The following is an 18,111-nucleotide window of genomic DNA, read 5'->3' on the forward strand; positions in this document are numbered from 1 at the left end:
GTAGGTAGAGCAGTGACTCTGGAACCAAACTGCCTATGTTCCAATCTTGGTTTTCTGACTTACTAGCTTTGTATGCTGGGGCAAATTGCTTAACTTTTCTCCTTTTCCATAACTAAAAATGCAGGTTAAAACAGTACTGTTAATATTTGCCAGGGCCTGGGTGTAGAAGGAGGAAACTGATCACGAAAAGCCACTAGAAAACTTTTGGAATGCAGGAAATATTCCATATCTTGATCATAGCAGATGATCAAGATATCTTTTTCAAAACTCATTAAAAGAAAAGGGACAAATTTTACTTTATGCGAATAACTTAAAAAGGTTAAAAATAGAGAGCAGCAGTCACAATCAAAGGAATAATGCACATCAAAAATTTAGTACACTACCTGCCTATATAAATACTAAATACTATTAGTGATCATTCTAAAAACAATAGGGAAAAGTTAGGAGGTATAACCTAATGAACCAAGATTCTAACCTGGCTCTTTCTTTTTGGGGGGTTGGGCGTGGGGAGGGGGGTGGTCTCACTCTGTCACCCGGGTTGGAGTGCAGTGGCCTGATCTCGGCTCACTGCAATATCCACCTCCCAGGCTCAAGTGATCCTCCCACCTCAGCCTCCCGAGTAGCTGGGACCACATGTGCATGGCACCACACCCACCTAATTTTTTGTATTTTTGGTAGAGATGGGGTTTCACCACGCTGCCCAGGCTGATCTTGAACTCCTGAGCTCAGGCAACCCACCTGCCTCAGCCTCCCAACGTGCTGGTATTACAGGCATGAGCCACTGCTGTAATGGCTCCTTCGTATATTAGCTAGAGGCTGAATTCAGTACATGAGAGGGCAGTAACTTATTGCAAAAGTTAAATTGGACATGTTTGAAAGATATGTGAAAACTGTAGAGGCACATAGGAATGTGAGGTATGGGATTATTCATGAGGCAGCAATAGGAAATCAAAGTACCACATAAATGCGGGTGTGGAACGGGAAATAATTTCCTAGGTCACCTCCCCAAGAGGATACTGTGGTGAGTTGTGAAATGAAACTGTGAAGGGGGAGCACATCTCTTTTAAGAACCTTTCTATTGCAGTCTACAAGCTCTAGATCAATTTTGAAGACCATCTAAGCGTTCTAATGTGGCAGGGTTAAACCCCAAACTCTAAGGAATGCCAATGCCAGGAGGAAAGAAGGCATGAGGTGGCAGAACACCTCTCTGGACCCACAATGCCGTAGAAGTCAGACACCCTTCGCCTCCACAACTTCACAACAGCCTTTGCTGTGAGAAGTGGATTAATTCATTTCACTGCTGGCTTGTTAGCTGGCCGATGCTTCAGGAGTTCCTACCCGGGGGAGCAGCGCTGACTCTACAGGGGCACCCGGCGCCAGTCGCTGCCAAAAATCTCACCAAGGGGTGAATGGGGTCCTCAGGACCCGCGGTGCCGAGCTAGGTATTAAAATACCGCACCTGAGTTCTTCTTCAAGGACCAGGAGGCGGTTCGAACCCCAAGAAAGGCTGCAAGCTGAACCAGAAGCTCAAACCTAAAGTTCGCTTCACAGCCAGCCACACTGGCACTCGCTGAATCGGCGCGCCTCGCGAGTTCTGACAATTGTCATGTGATAACTGCCACGCACCTGATGGCAGAGGCCACTGGATGCCTTGCTTGGTTCCCATTAAAGTCGACTGCGACCCCAACGCAACAAACCTAAGAGTTGGAAGGCGCAAGTTCCTCTGCCAGCGAGCTCACCCTCGGCAATCAGACTGCTGAAAGTGCGCTCCACGCCGGAAGTGCACTAATCCGCAGCACGTGGGGTTGCCAGGGCGCTCTTCACGTGACTGGGCGGAGCCTCAGGAATCTGGTAGCCAATGGTAGCCCGAGAGGGCGGTGCCTGTGACGCTCCGGGGCCTATCCCGGAAATGGGGCTGAGGTGGGGGCGGGTAAGGGCGGGGAGGCTGGGGTGTGGAAAGTGTGGCGGCCCCGCCCCGTCTCTTGGAACTGCCGCGGCCGCCACCGCCGCCGCCGGCGCAGCAGCTGTAGGGGACCAGCGCGGGTACGCAGACGAAAGGCACTCTTTGCCAGCTGAAAGGTGAGGACCTGGGGAAAAGCTGGTGGGGATGGGGCCAGAGCGAGGCAGGGCCGGGGAAGGCGCCCAGAGCCAAGCGCTGACCGAGAGAAGGAAGGAGAATGGATGGGGGAACAGAGGCGAGCGCGGGACCGCCGGGACTCAGGCCCTGGTGGGGCCGGGCCGAGCTGAGCCGAGGATGCCGGCAGAACAGGGGGCGCCTGTGCGGCCGCGGCGGCGGCGTTGAAGGGTGGAGGGCGGGGTGCGCGCCAGCTAGCAGAGGGCCGGGTGCCGCCGGCCAGGTTCTGTTACCCCGCATCCTTCGCGGGGACGTGCGGCCTGGGCTGGATACCCCGCAGTAGGGTTCGGGGCGGCGGCCGAGTGCTGGGCGGCGCGGGAAGGTCGCCGGCTTCTGCGGTGGGGCGATGGGGGCCGCAACCTGCTGTTTCCAGCGCGGAGGAGCGCCCAGGGCGGGTGTCCCCACCCTCAGCGAGCTCTTCTGCGACTTCTCATCCCACCTCCCCAAGCAATAGCTGGAAAAGTTTGTAGAGGCCAGAGTTAGAAAGTGTCCACTAGTCTAGGGTGGGTGTTCCTTACATGCAGAAATAACAGGCCCGTGATGCTTGGCACATAACTTGTCCGAAATGAGACGTTTCCGTGCCTACATACCCGTTGTTGAAAAGCAAACACAAACTTTTTGTGTGTAGTTCCCACGGAAAAACTACCCTCTCCCCAGCCCACCATGGCGGACGAAATTGATTTCACTACTGGAGATGCCGGGGCTTCCAGCACTTACCCTATGCAGTGTTCGGCCTTGCGCAAAAACGGCTTCGTGGTGCTCAAAGGACGACCATGCAAAATAGTGGAAATGTCAACTTCCAAAACTGGAAAGCATGGGCATGCCAAGGTAAGTGCCCTTGCAGATCAGGCTTTGGCTTTGGCGTTGGGACTTTGATCATTTGTGTTCCGTTACAGATCATGACATTTCTATACTTAAAATTTTGTAATAAGCACTGTTTTTTCCTTCCCACAATTACTGGGTGATCAGTTATTACGTTGAATACTGAAAGGTAGCAGTCCCTTCTTGGGCCCTTAACAATGTTCATTAACTGGGAACTGAAACTTTCCTGAATCCTAGTGACTTAGAAGATCTATTCAGTTTACAGATGAGAAAACCTGTTCCAGCAATTCTAAGAAACCTACACTTTATTTTTCTTGTGTAATCTCATAATTGAATCACTGGACTATATTGGGTCTTGACATGTGATACTGTTTAGTTGTTTACTGCCTCCTAATTGTAAGACCACTACTTTTTTTTAAGTAAAATCAGATGACCTTGGAAGGCGGAGAAAAGGAATCTGCCGTTATCAGCGTTGGTATTGTGCTCTTGTGTGTGTAATGAGTGATATACTTGGCAGAGATTAAACAGGTTTCCTGTTCTCCTCTGTTAGGTTCACCTTGTTGGAATTGATATTTTCACGGGCAAAAAATATGAAGATATTTGTCCTTCTACTCACAACATGGATGTTCCAAATATTAAGAGAAATGATTATCAAGTAAGCACTGATTTTCTTTAGAATGTTGCTTGTTTCTTCAAGGTGCAAATACTTTGTACTATCAGTAATAATTTGACAAAACCCAAGAGTAGTTTTGTAGGTTTTTCTAACCAATTATTAGGCACCACCTATCTTAGAAACTGGAGAAATAGTGATGTTTAACACTTGTACCTTTTCTAGGATTATTGCTAGTTTGCTATTTTTTTTCACATTCTTGCATTTTTTAAAAAGTCAAATACTTATTAGTGCTCCTCAGGCCAAGTGACTGCATATTGCAATTAAGTCCAATGTTTAGTAAAAGTACTATTCTCTCTGTTATTATATATTTCTTATTCTAATTTAAAACATCCCTCCTGGATGTTTTGTTTCTTTTCACTGATCAGACCTAAGACATTCAAGAAACTACTGAAATTCATGTTCCTAGCAAGTTTTTGTATTAATGAGTGTTAGTCAGAACCTGACATTCTTAAGTAGGGAAATAAGTTGAAAGCCATAAATATAAAGTACATGGTCACTGAGTATGGTGAAGAAAACACGAAAACTATGTAATTGGTTAAATTACGTTCAGTGACCATGCTGTGACCTTTTGCTAAATTATATATGTAAATTTCAAGTTTTAGTTCCAGCTATACATTTGGGTAGGTCATATTTAATGATAGCATTTTGTTGTTTGGAGTACTGATGATCACCAAATAATTGACCTTATAGGATGTGGAAGCTCAGATTACTCATAACTAAAGCTTTTCTTGAAAGTCTTCAGTTTCTACATCAAGCATATCATATATCAAACTCATTTCTGCTCATTTTACGTAGTAAAAACTACATAGTTGACACTGGTATTTGTTTTATCCAACTTAAACTGATTTTTTTCTGTACCCTTTATTGTATAAATTTTTTTAATGTTGCTATCAACTGCACTTATGCAATGATTTCCTTTTGCTGTTTGTCCACATGCAAACATACTTTTTTGTAATTTTAATCTAGTAAACACTTCTATGTTTTCATTTTCCGACTTGTCATAAATGTTTTCTAGGTTGCTTTGAAGTCTTTGTAGAAATTTGAATTGTCTTGCAAGTGGGTTTTTTTAACCAGGTAGATCTGGGTTTGGATCTAGTTCTGTCACTTTCTAGTTGGATGATTTTGGACAAGTAATACAACCTTTCTGAGCCTGTCTTCTCATCTACAAAATAGGGATAATATGAGGATTAAATGAGAAAATGTACCCCATAAGAACTCCATAAGTAGATATGTACCAAAAAGTACTGTTCTGTTTCCCCCTTTTCCTATGTAAAAATTCTACTTAATCATTTCATTATTGTTGGAACACCAAATTTGATGTGGTTCATAGTGGGTGCTCAAAAAAATTTGTTAAATATATATTCTACTTAATCATTTCATTATTGTTGGAGCACCAAATTTGATGTGGTACATAGTAGGTGCTCAAAAAATATTTGTTAAATGTGTGATTACTGAATATGGTAAGGATAGTACAGTAGGCTAAAGCTGAGCATAGAATTTTGTCAAAATTGGGTTTCTCTTCATCTTAAAATGTGAATGCTTCAAATATTCAGTATTAATTATATTCAGTAATATTCATTCAATATAGAATGCTTTTGCCTGTTGCATGTTTCAGAAAGATGGTATCAGCAGTTCAGATAATTACTATTATACTGTGTTAAGGTTAGCCAGTCATTTATCGGAGCTCAAGACTTAAAGGGAAAATTTTATTTGGGTCCTAGACTAGGATGAGGCGAATGAAGTGAGGGAGGCTCTTGCCTCAGGCACAAAATTTTAAATAGAGACAGAACTAGTAACAATGACAAGCCATATAGGAGCTCAAGGCGCAAAGAAAATTCTGATCCCATCTTTATTTAAAATGTTGGTATTTTATCATAGGATTTTTTCATTAATTCTAATTTTTTTAAATATTGCATTAAAGTGCTTATCTGGTCACTGAGGTTTTTTTGGTGCCTTCTTTAATTTTGCACCCAAGACAAGTGTCTTACTTCACCCTTGTCCCAGCCCTTAGTGTGTACACCGCACTGCAAAGTGGGTAAGAGGATGATTTAAGCCAGTCAGGCTTGGTCCTGGTCTCTACTTTGGCACTTAATAGCTGTGTGACCTTGGTTGACAAGTTACTTAACCTGTTTTGCTTTAATTTCTTTCTTTGTAAAGCAAAGACATAAATAATAATGTCTTATGGGATCATTTTGAGGTTTTATTAGTTAATACAACAATGCCTGGCATAGAAATTACTCATTATTTCTCAGCTCTTCATTTTCAAGTCAGCATAGAAAACTTATTTCTGTTAATTTTTTTTTAAAAGCTAGTTCTCCAGCCTGGGCAATGTGGTGAAACCCTATCTTTACAAAATACGGAAAAAAAAAAAAAATAGCCAGGCATGGTGGTGTACGCAGCTGTAGTCCCAGCAGACCCAGAGGCTGAGGTGGGAGGATCACTTGAGCCCCCGGAGGTCAAGGCTGCACTGAGCCATGATCACTCCACTGCGCTCCAGCCTGGGCGACAGAATGGGACGCTGTGTCAAAAAAAAAAAAAAAAAAAGTTCTGTGAGCCTTTCTATTTATATTTATTGTGCTTTGGTGATCTTCACTTACCTAACCAAGTGCCTTGATTAAATACCTACTAATTATTTGGCTGTGTGTAATCCTTTATATTTGCTGAATTCAATATTTTGAGTGCCAGTTTGGCAGTTGGCTAAAGAGAAATATGTATTCTGTTCATTATAGTAATTAAAAAGTAAACAGGAAACAAAACATATTAATATTTATAGTTTTAATTTTATGTGTTTTAAAATAAGTTCAGAATGAAAGAAAAAATGTCTCCTGACTTCTTTTTCAAGATTAGCTTGGATTAGAATTGCTTATTTACATTACTTCTCCCAAAAGTAGTTATAGATGTCTGGGACTCAGTGATGGTGTAAATTATAAATATATCCAGATGTAACTTTGGGAATCCCCAAATTCATAGAGAAATGCTTATTCAGACATTAGTACTCTCTGGAATCGTATTTCTTTGGAAAGTTCTGTGTTGATATAAACCTCACCACAAGTTAAATGCCGTTTCTGCATTTACTAAAGTTTTACCTGCCATTTGAAGAACATTTTCCAGAAGGAAAACTAATTACTACAGACACATAAAGTACATATTGTGGATCTTTGGATTATTAGTGAATTGCCAAAACTGTGACTATTAAATCCCAGTATATTCTTCAAATATGTAGTATATTATTTGAATGTTGAGATACGTTAATTGAATTCAAATAAGTAGTATATCATTTGAATGCTGAGATGTGTTAATTGAATTCAGATAAGTAGTATATTATTTGAATGTTTAGATATGTTAATTGAATTCCCTGAGCTTAAAGTCTTTCTATAATTTTTACCTGTTTCATGGGAATCCTTGTGTTCTCAGATGGAAGCAGTCTTTCTTTGGAAATAGAAAACCTCTAAACCAATAGGGCCTAATATTGCAAGGACTAGAAGCAAATATTTGTTACAGGATCATTAAGGGTAATCATGAGAAGAGCCACTAACTTTAGTTCCTAGACCTGTGTATTCTATTATGGGAAAAATAGCACCATATATTGAAATATATTGTAACCTGCCAAAAACAACACTCTAGGCCAACAAAGTACCATCCAGCAGGTACCATATGTGAGTCTTCACTAGGCCGATCCACAGAGGCAAGCTGTTTTGGAATGATAGGGTACATGAACCAGCAAATTATCTGGGTGTTTCACTCCCTCGTTACTTTGCCTGTAAAATTAGTTTTCTAGTCAGAAGTGATGCAATGTGAGATACTATGACAGGAATGAGGCATTCTGTAAATTGGGATGAGATTTTAGCAGAAGCACTGCAGGCAAGAAAGGCAAATCCATATGTAGAGTAAAACTACTGCAATAAGAAAAAATTGCTGCCTGTTTCATGATGGAAGGGGTGCAGTCAGGTGACCAGCTGTTCTTCTGGGGAACATATCAAGACTTCTTGTTCATTTGTTCTATGTTCTTCCTCTGCCATATCAAGACTCTCCTGTTTCTGTGAGGTTTTCAGTAGTGGCTGTAGTCAGATCAGTATTGGTGAGAGAAAGCCTGTGTCATTGATCCCACTAAGCAAAGACGAGGGAAGCTACAAAAAGAAGCTGAGGTCAGGTGCAGTGGCTCACACCTGTAATCCTTGCACTTTGGGAGGCCAAGGCGGGCAGATCACGAGGTCAAGAGATCGAGACCATCCTGGCCAACATGGTGAAACCCTGTCTCTACTAAAAATATAAAAATTAGCCGGGCATGGTGGTGCGTGCCTGTAATTCCAGATACTCAGGAGGCTGAGGCAGGAGAATCACTTGAACCCGGGAGGCGGAGGTTGCGGTGAGCTAAGATCCTGCCATTGCACTCCAGCCTGGGCGACAGAGCGAGAATCCATCTCAAAAAAAAAAAAAAAAAAGGCACCTGTATGTCTCTACAAAAAATACAAAAATTAGCCGGTGTGGTGGCACGCACCTGTAACCCCAGCTACTCGGGAGGCTGAGGCAGGAGAATTGCTTGAATCCGGGAGGTGCAAGTTGGAGTGAGCTGAGATCACACCACTGCACTGCAGCTGGTGACAGAGCGAGACTCGGTCTCAAAAAAAAAAAAAAAAAAAAAGCTGAATGGCATTCACACATTCACAGTGAGAATCACCTTGTACACCTAATTTTTTAGAGCCTAATCTCTACAGATTCCCTTGGGTGAGCATTCATGTGGACACATTCTTCAATTATTTGGAGAGGTCTGTAAACATACCACTTCTCCAAACCTTACTGTCAGCAGTTTTCCTATCTTGTTCTTTCTGTGTCCTTAACCTTCCAGCCAAATTGTTAGCTACAGCTGCTAATCAGTGCAAATACACACTTCTGGTTCTGTCTTCTTTCAGGTCCAGTGCTTGAAGTTCTTCCCAAACCCACTTTCAGGCCGACCCCTGAATGGCGTCATCATATAATGCATAACCATCTAGAAACCATTGTGAATATTTTCCTTTCTCAGTCATAGGCAACTCTCCATCAAGTCATTGGTATGAGTTGAGGGAGAAGTGTCAATGTGGTAAGAGAAGGTGTTTTCTGAGTCTGAGCCACTTCTTTTTTTTTTTTTTTTTTTATTTGGAGTCTTGCTCTGTTGCCCAGGCTGGAGCCAGTGGCCGGATCTCAGCTCACTCACTGCAAGCTCCGCCTTCCGGGTTTACGCCATTCTCCTGCCTCAGCCTCCTGAGCAGCTGGAACTACAGGCGCCCACCACCTCGCCCGGCTAGTTTTTTGTATTTTTTAGTAGAGACGGGGTTTCACCGTGTTAGCCAGGATGGTCTCCATCTCCTGACCTTGTGATCCGCCCGTCTCGGCCTCCCAAAGTGCTGGGATTACAGGCTTGAGCCAGCGCGCCCGGCCATCTGAGCCACTTCTTATACAACTTGTTTGTACGTTTAGGTCCTTCTCAAGCTGATCTCATATACGCTACTTCCACTCAATGATGGAGAGCTGCTGTGCCTTCCCAGTTGTGTGGCTTGGTGGGTCAGATGATGGGTCAGGTGATGGTGGTGTTATTTGCTTAGGCTGTATAATAATGGTGATCAAGCATTCAATCTCTACCAGGAACCAGCAACTCTAAGGAAGTAGCACAAGAGTGCTACACTCTGGGGGAAAAGAAGGAAGAAATAAAAAGGAATAGGTGTTACCTAAACAAGTCTGGTTGTTTTGAAATAGATTGAGAAAAAAAATTAAATTCAGAAATTAGAACTAAGAAGGCACCTGGCCACGCATGGTGGCTCACGCCTGTGATCCCAGCACTTTGGGAGGCTGAGGCGGGCAGATCACGAGATCATGAGTTCGAGACCACCAGTGAGTGGAGGTTGCAGTGAGCTGAAATTGCACCACTGCTCTTCAGCCTGGTGACAGAGCTAGACTCTATCTCAAAAAAAAAAAAAAAAAAAAGAGGAAGGCACCTGTAGGGATAATATACCTTCTCCAGCCTTCTGTTGTATATCAGTAGTACAAATGAGGCAAAGTAGTTTCCCAATAATTCCCCCTTTTCAGTGTTCTTTCCTATTCTGACTACATCTAAGACAGAATCTGTAGTCACTAACTCTCCCCACACTCCCTTTCAGATCATGTTTTGCTTCCTTAGCTTACTGTGCCTCCCAGCACTTAGTGGTTATGGTGCTTGTTCTAGAATTCATATATACTATAGCATTTTTTGTTTCACTTTTTATTGTGGAAATTTTCAAAGTGTAGTATAATGAATCCTGTGTACCTGTCACTCAGCTTCAACAATTACCAGTGTGATTACTTCTGTCTCTGCAAGTTTTTGACAAAGACACTGGGTCATTTCTTCTGTAGACTTTCCCACTGTATGGATTTTGCTAATTGCATTTCCTTGTTTTTTAACATGTTCCTCTGCCCCTTGTGTTTCCTGAAACTTGGTAGTAAGATGTAGAGTCTTGATCAGATTCAGTTCAGATTTTTATTTTCTTCCTTTCTTTCCTTTAACAGGACTACTCCATAATGTTCTATGCAGTCATTAGATAAATAAGTCTGATTGTTTCTCCTTTTGTGATATTATCAGATATGTGATCACTGTCTCAATCTATTAATTGGAGGAGACAAAATTTATGATCTGTCATTCCTTCATTTGTTTTTCTTAGCCAGAATACTCCTATAAAAAGAAACTTCCCTTCATCAATTTTTGTTTGTTTACCTTAAGAGACAGTGTCTGTGTGTGTAGCAGGGGTGGTTGTATTTGACTCTTTCCCTTTAAGGTACAGTTTATAAAATAAATTGGTTCCTGGCATCCACTGAAGATGACCAAATACATATTTTTCATTATAAACTCAAACATTTAGACATACTTGTGTTTCAATCCACTGTTGTTATTGTCCTTACTGATTCTCACATTGTTCCATCTTGGCCAATGGGAGCTTATTCAAGTTAGCTCTTGAGTCCCTTTGACATGGGCCAAATTTTAATTCTCCTTGATAGCTCCTTGCTTTTTAGTACAACAGCTTGCTCCAGGTTCATCTTACACACTTCCTGATCTGGACCTGGAATTATCCAAGGAGCCCTGGATTATTTTAGTAGGAAATAAAAAATACCACATTCTTTTTTTTTTTTTTTTTTTGTGAGATGGAGTCTTGCTCTGCCATCCAGGTGGGAGTGCAGTGGTGTGATCTCAGCTCACTACAACCTCCACCTCCTGGGTTCAAGTGATTCTCCTGCCTCAGCCTCCCAAGTAGCTGGGACTCCAGATGCCATCACATCCAGCTAATTTTTTTATTTTTAGTAGATACAAGGTTTTGCTATATTGGCCAGGCTGGTCTCGAACTCCTGACCTCAAATGATCTGCCCGCCTTGGCCTCTCCTGAAGTGCTAGGATTACAGGTGTGAGCCACTGCACCTGGCCAAAAATACCACATTCTGATAGCATTATAACTTCATATACTGTTCAGGAGCTTGGTACACCTTCACATGCCTTACATCTCTAAAGTTTTTTGACCCTCACCTCTGCTGTCTCCCTGCTTGCTACTAACAATAATTACTTTCTACCAAAAAAAAAAAAAAAACTGTTCAAAAACATCTAAAAGTGATCAAATCAGTAGGTTTGTTTAAAGGTAAAGGACCAGAAGAAGATACTTATAACAATTTCCTTACCATCCCTACCTTCCAACTCTATGGAGTCAGAGAGAAGATGGAAACATTTGCACAAAAATATGCTTGACGGCTTGACAGTGACACTGTTGCCTTTTTTTTTTTTTTTTCCTTAAAGCTTGCAAATTACAAAGGGGAAAGTGTAACTTTGGAGTGGAAAAATCTGGCAGATAACTACCTTAGCGTATCAAAATTGGCATCACTTGTAATGGGACAAATTGACATTTGTCTCCTGATAGGATACTCTGAGGGCACATCATTTGTATAGTATTCCTTTCAAAAATGTTACCTTAATCATGAGGAAACAGTGAGACAAACACAAACTGAGGAATATTCTATAAAACAGTGAACCCCCAGGAGTTTGAGACCAGTCTGGGCAACACAGGAAGACCCTGTATCTACAAAAATAAAAATAAATTTAAAAATAAAAGGCATAGTGGTTGTATGCATGTGGTCCCAGTGACTCTGGAGGCTGAGGTGGGTGGATAACTTGAGCCCTGGAGGTTGAGGCTGCAGTGAGTCATGATCATGCCACCACAGTCCTGCCTGCGTGAAAGAGCAAGACCTGGTCTCACAAAAACCAAACCCCCCAAAAAACAAAAAGTTGATGCCATGAAAGTTAAGGGGTGGGGGAAACTGTTAGAATTAAGAGACTAAACTGATATGATAGCCAAATAAATACAAGATATGACCCTGGAGTTAGGGAAATAAGTTGCCATCAAGGACAATACTAGGATAATTGGCAAATTTAAATATGTACTATATATTGAATAATAGGTTATCAGTATTAAATTCCCTGACTTTGAAAAATATATTGTTGTTATCTAAGAGCATATACTTGTTCTTGAGAAAAATACACTGAAGTTTTAATTGCTGAAAGGTCATGGCTGTTGCACTGAAGTATTTACTGCTGAAGAATCATGATCTTTGGAACTTACTCTCAATAGTTCTGTAAAAATAATAAGAATGTATATGATAGATGTTATATATGTTGGATGTATACATAGAGAAAATAGTGCACATGTGATAAATGTTAACAATGGCAGTATCTAGGTAAAGGATATGGGATTTCATTGCATTATTGCAACTTTTCTATAGAACTTAAGATTTTTTAATAAATAATTCAATTTAAAAGATTGTATTAGTCCATTTTCACACTACTATAAAGAACTACCTGAAACTGGGTAACTTATAAAGAAAAAAGATTTAATTGACTCACAGTTCCACGTGGCTGGGGAGGCCTCAGGAAACTTATAATTATGGAGGAAGGTGAAGGGGAAGCAAGGCATGTTTTATATGGCAGCAGGAGAGACAGCAAGCAGGGGGGTACTGTCAAACACTTTTAAACCATCAGATATCATGAGAACTCACTTACTATCATGAGAACAGCATGGGGGAAACTGCCCCCATGATCCAATCACCTCCCACCAGGTCCCTCCTTTGACATGTGGGGATTATAATTCAAGATGAGATTTGGGTGAGGACACAGAGCCAAAGCATATCATTCTGTCCCAGGCCCCTTCCAAATCTCATGTTCTTACATTTCAAAACACAATCATGCCTTCTCTACAGTCCCTGAAAGTCTTAACTCATTCCAGCATTAACCCAAAAGTCCAAGTCCAAAGTCTCATCTGAAACAAGGGAAGTCCCTTCCGCCTATGAGCCTATAAAATGAAAAGCAAGTTAGTTACTTCCTAGATACAATGAGGGTACAGGCATTGGGTAAATGCTCTCACTTCAAATGGGAGAAATTGGCCAAAACAAAGGAACTACAGGTCCCATACAAGTCTGAAACCTAGCAGGGCAGCCATTCAGTCTTAAAGCCCCAAAATAATCTCCTTTGACTCCACGTCTTACATCCAGGGCATACTGATCCAAAAGGTAGGCTCCCAAGGCCTTGGGCAGCTCTACCCCTGTGGCTCTGCAGGGTACAGCCTCTGCAGCTGCTTTCAGTGGCTGGTATTGAGTGCCTGTGGCTTTTCCAGACACATGGTGCACCATTCTGGAATCTGGAAGATGGTGATCCCCTTCTCACAGCTCCACTAGGCAGTGTCCCAGTGGGGACTCTGTGTGAGGGATCTAACCCCACCTTTCCCTTCCACACTGCCCTAGCAGAGGTTCTCCATAAGGGCTCTGCCCCTGCAGCAGGGCTCTGCCCCTGCAGCAGACCTCTGCCTGAACCTCCAGACATTTCATACATCCTCTGAAATCTAAGCGGAGGCTCCCAAACCTCAACTCTTGCCTTCTGTGCACCTGCAGGCCCAACACCATATGGAAACCTCCAAGAATTAGGGCTTACACCCTCTGAAGCAACAGCCCAAGCTGTACTTTGGCCCCTTTTAGCCACAGCTGGAGCTGGAGTGGCTGGGATACAGGGCACCGGGCACCAAGTCCCAAGGCTATACAGAGCATCAGGGCCCTGGGCCTGGCCCACGAAACCATTTTTCCCTCCTAGGCCTCTGGGCCTGTGTTGGGAGGGGATGCCATGAAGACATCTGGAATGTCCAGAAACATTTCTGTGAATTTTTTTTAAAAAAAAAACTAGTTGTCCAGCCTGGGCAATGTGGTGAAACCCCATCTTTACAAAATTTTCCCCATTTGCAACATTTTCCCCATTGTCTTGGCTATTGATATTCAGCTCCTTGTTACTTGTGGAAATTTCTGCAGCTGGCTTGAATTTCTTCCCAGAAAATGGGTTTTTCTTTTCTACTACATGGTCAGGCTGCACATTTTTCAAACTTTTATGCTATTCTTGCCTTTTTTTAAACATGAGCTCCAGTTTCAGATCATCTCTTCGTGAATGCATATGACTGTATGCTTTCAAAAAAAGCCAGGTTACCTCTTGAACACTTTGCTGCTTAGAAATTTCTTCTGCCAGATACCCTAAATCATCTCTCTCAAGTTCATAGTTCCACAGATCTCTAGGGCAAGGCAAAATGCAGCCAGTCTCTTTGCTAAAGCACAGCAGAAGTGACCTTTGTTCCAGTTCCCAGTGAGTTCCTCATCTCCATCTGAAACCACCTCAGCCTGGACTTCACTGTCCATATTACTGTCAGCATTTTGGTCAAATTCATTCCACAGGTCTCTAGGAAGTTTCAGACTCTCCCTCATCTTTCTTTCTTCTGAGCCCTCCAAACTGTTCTAGTCTCTGCCTGTTACCCAGTTCCAAAGTGGCTTCCATATTTTCAGGCATCTTTATAGCAGTGGCCCAAACTCCTGGTACCAATTTTCTGTATTAGTCCTTTTTCACACTGATATGAAGAACTACCTGAGACTGGGTAATTTATAAAGAAAAGATATTTAATTGAGTCACAGTTCCACATGGCTAGGGAGGCCTCGGGAACCATGGCAGAAGGCGAAGGGGAAGCAAGGCACATCATACATGGCGGCAGGAGATAGAGCAAGTGAGGCAGGAACTGCTAAACACTTTGAAGAGAACTCACTCACTATCACGACAACAGCATTGGGGAGACTGACCCCATGATCCAGTTGCTTCCCACCAGGTCCCTCCCTCGACATGTGGGGATTACAATTCAAGATGAGATTTGGGTGGGGACACAAAGCCAAACCATATCAAAGATTAATTTGTTCTCATTATTTTTGTTTTTCATAGCTTAGTTTTATTTTTAAAAACTCTAATTGTATTTAATATAGCAATTTATTTTATAAGATGTTTAATGTTTGTAAATGCATTGTTTTACTAGATGTTTTATATTTATACATTTCACATTTGAAATGCCTTATATATTTCATGCCACAGTTTATGATTCTTAACTCTTAAAAAATAAAATAACTCCATTACATACATCGTTTTCAAAATATCAGTATTATTATTTGGCTTCTGTGTTTCAGTCACTAGTGGCACAGTAGGAACATTTAACTCTTGAAATAGACAAGCTCTGCTTTAGGGAATAACTAAACAGAAATCAGAAAGTTTTGCCTTGGAATGTTGTGGTTGTTTAAAAATTACACTTTAAGCTAGGTGGATTGGTGCATGCCTATAGTCCCAGCTCCTGGGAAGGCTAAAGCAGAAGCTCACTTGACCCCAGGAGTTTGAGGCCAGCCTAGGCAATATAATGAGATCCCCATCTTTAACTATATATCCATATATATATATATTTTAAAAATTACACTTCTACCTTAACCTCCTTGCTCCTACTTCTCTACCAGCCACCTCACAAATATTTGAGGGTCTAAGAGGTTAGTTAACATTCTTTGTTGTAGCTCTGTAGGATTTCTTATTTTTGAGATTTCTAGACATAAAAACAAATTTCCTGTGGTAGATGGAGTTTCTGTGGAGAGCCATAGTCAGTTTTGATAGGCGCTGTATGTGGAGGAGAACAATCCCAACGATATGTCCGGGTTATATCGTAGTGGTTTACAGGGGTTCAAGGGCCATTGTCTTTGATTCCTTTTGTAGCTATTAGCAGCCGGTATTCTGGATAATAGCCTTTTATAAAACGTATTAGGATTCTAGGCATACTAATGGTGTACATGCTTTCATTAATAGAATAAATGAGTGGAGGTTGGTTGTTTCCTCATTCCTGTAGTAAAAGAAGTTCAGTGGTATCAAAACTGTGCTTTTTTGCAGGTTGGGTTGACAACTGTGGTTTTTTTGGTTTTTTTTTTCTGCTACTGTTATCCATACACTAGTAGATTTTGTTATTGTTCTTATTGTTGTTGTTGTTGGCTGAAGACCAAAAATTTTCCACTTAATTTTGCTCATACTCAAATTAGAAAATGCATTGTTTGTAATAGCAAAAATAACTTTTATGCCCAGTAATATGAAATTGGTTAAATCAGTTATAGTATGTCCATGCAGCTATGTGGTAGTTAACTAAGGTAGGTTTATATTTTCTGGTTAGAAAGTATTTCTAAGACATATTATTAAGTCAAAACAGCTCACTGTAAAGTACTTACAATATCCCATTTTTTAAAAAAGCAACTATATTTATTTTGTAAACATAAATGGAATACACTGTAAAGAAACCTAAACTGTTTAATAATGCAGAGATTGGGTATGAGAAGTACCGGGAGGAGTAAACTTATACTTCCATTCTGTACATATTTTATATTTTTTATACTTTTAGCATTTTTAAATACCAAGAATATTAATGTATTACTTTGTACTTACAAGAATATCAATTGCAATTTAACTATGTAAACATTACAAAGAAGTGGATATAATCTAATCAGCACAAATGATATAATTTCTTCTAATAGCTGATATGCATTCAAGATGGTTACCTTTCCCTGCTGACAGAAACTGGTGAAGTTCGTGAGGATCTTAAACTGCCAGAAGGTGAACTAGGCAAAGAAATAGAAGGAAAATACAATGCAGGTGAAGATGTACAGGTAAAGACTTAGAGAAGGATTGTTTTTGAAAACCATTTTGTAAAAACTTCAGCCTCAACTAGTTAACATAAAATACTACATATGGAATGTGGTTTAAAAATACTACTAAAATGTTGAAAATGATCTCTCAGGCAGGTTTTCCATAAAACCCTTAGAGACTCATTACCAAAGAAAGTATCAAAGTTTGTTTTTGCTACATCAACATTACTCTCAAACCCAAATTTGTTCTGAAGCTCTGCAGCTGACCCTTTTTTGGTTTTGTTTTGTTTTTTGAGATGGAGTCTCCCTCTGTCACCCAGGCTGGAGTGCAGTGGCATGATCTCGGCTCACTGCAACCTCCGCATCCCGGGTTCAAGGGAGTCTCCCCTCCGCCTCCTGAGTAGCTGGGATTACAGGCGCACACCACTACATCTGGCTAATTTTTGTATTTTTAGTAGAGATTGGGTTTCAACATGTTGGCCAAGCTGGTCTCAGACTCCTGACCTCAGGCGATCTGCCCACCTTGGCCTCCCAGAAGTGCTAGGATTACAGGCCTGAACAAGCGCCTGGCCCTGAGCTATTCTTGCAAGTAAGAAATTATGCTAGTAGAGTGTTAAAAAGTGAAGGAGATTTACTGTCTTTGTTAAAACTTTCAGAAATGTAATGTGTAGTAAGTGTTCAAACATTTATAGTCATTTTTCCTTTTCCCTGGAAGTTGTCTTACAAACCACTATTTGAGAAATTCTGCTTTGGAAAACTGTAAAGAAAGTAGCTTGTTTTGGAATACCCCTTTCAGAAGTCCCTATGTATGAAATATCCACAAATATACAATATATAATGAACTAATTATATCTTCTATGTGTATTGTCTCCTGAATAACCTTTTGCCTGCTTTTTTCCTTCTAGGTGTCTGTCATGTGTGCAATGAGTGAAGAATATGCTGTAGCCATAAAACCCTGCAAATAAATGGAAACATCAGGCATGAACACTGTTTAGGTCTGAATCAACTGCAGATCTAATTTGGTTCTAAGTTGTCACCAAAGCTATAGCCTTCATAAGCAACCTCATTTCTTTTTTTAATTGTTTTCAGAATGTGCTGGGTTAGTTTTGCAAGCAATTGATAATTTTTAAAAATTATCAATATGTATAATTTTTTTTTTAATTTTGTAGGTATGTTTCCTATAATATTCCTGTGGTTTTCAGTATGTCAGTTCAAGAAACAAACAAGATAGCTTCAGCAGATGTGACGTCTGAGCAAATCATTCCTGTGTTTTAGTTAAATGATAAACCAGGGTTTTAAATCAAACAATGTAGCATAAAGTGGTATTGAAGTACCACATTTAAGTTGAACTACTCTGCATTAATTACAGATTTAATATTAAATGAACTGATTATGTACTGGAATTGTTGCAGTTTCAGCCTGTGTAGGGCAAACACAAATCCTTTTTTTTTTTTTTTTTTTTTTTTTTTTTTTTTTTTTT

At 40.9% G+C, this 18,111-nt stretch overlaps 1 protein-coding gene across 1 annotated transcript; it reads left to right on the top strand.

The window, feature by feature from the left end:
- The first annotated feature begins 1,920 nt into the window (after positions 1–1,920).
- EIF5A2 (eukaryotic translation initiation factor 5A2) lies at positions 1,921–17,649 on the top strand. The gene is made up of 5 exons (XM_025376683.1): positions 1,921–2,079; positions 2,763–2,962; positions 3,507–3,611; positions 16,521–16,652; positions 17,537–17,649. The coding sequence occupies exons 2-5, from the start codon at positions 2,798–2,800 to the stop codon at positions 17,594–17,596; spliced, it is 462 nt and encodes a 153-aa protein (XP_025232468.1). The 5' UTR covers positions 1,921–2,079; positions 2,763–2,797; the 3' UTR covers positions 17,597–17,649.
- The last annotated feature ends 462 nt before the right edge of the window (positions 17,650–18,111 follow it).

Source organism: Theropithecus gelada, chromosome 2, assembly GCF_003255815.1.
Source record: "Theropithecus gelada isolate Dixy chromosome 2, Tgel_1.0, whole genome shotgun sequence".
NCBI classification, from domain to species: domain Eukaryota; kingdom Metazoa; phylum Chordata; class Mammalia; order Primates; family Cercopithecidae; genus Theropithecus; species Theropithecus gelada.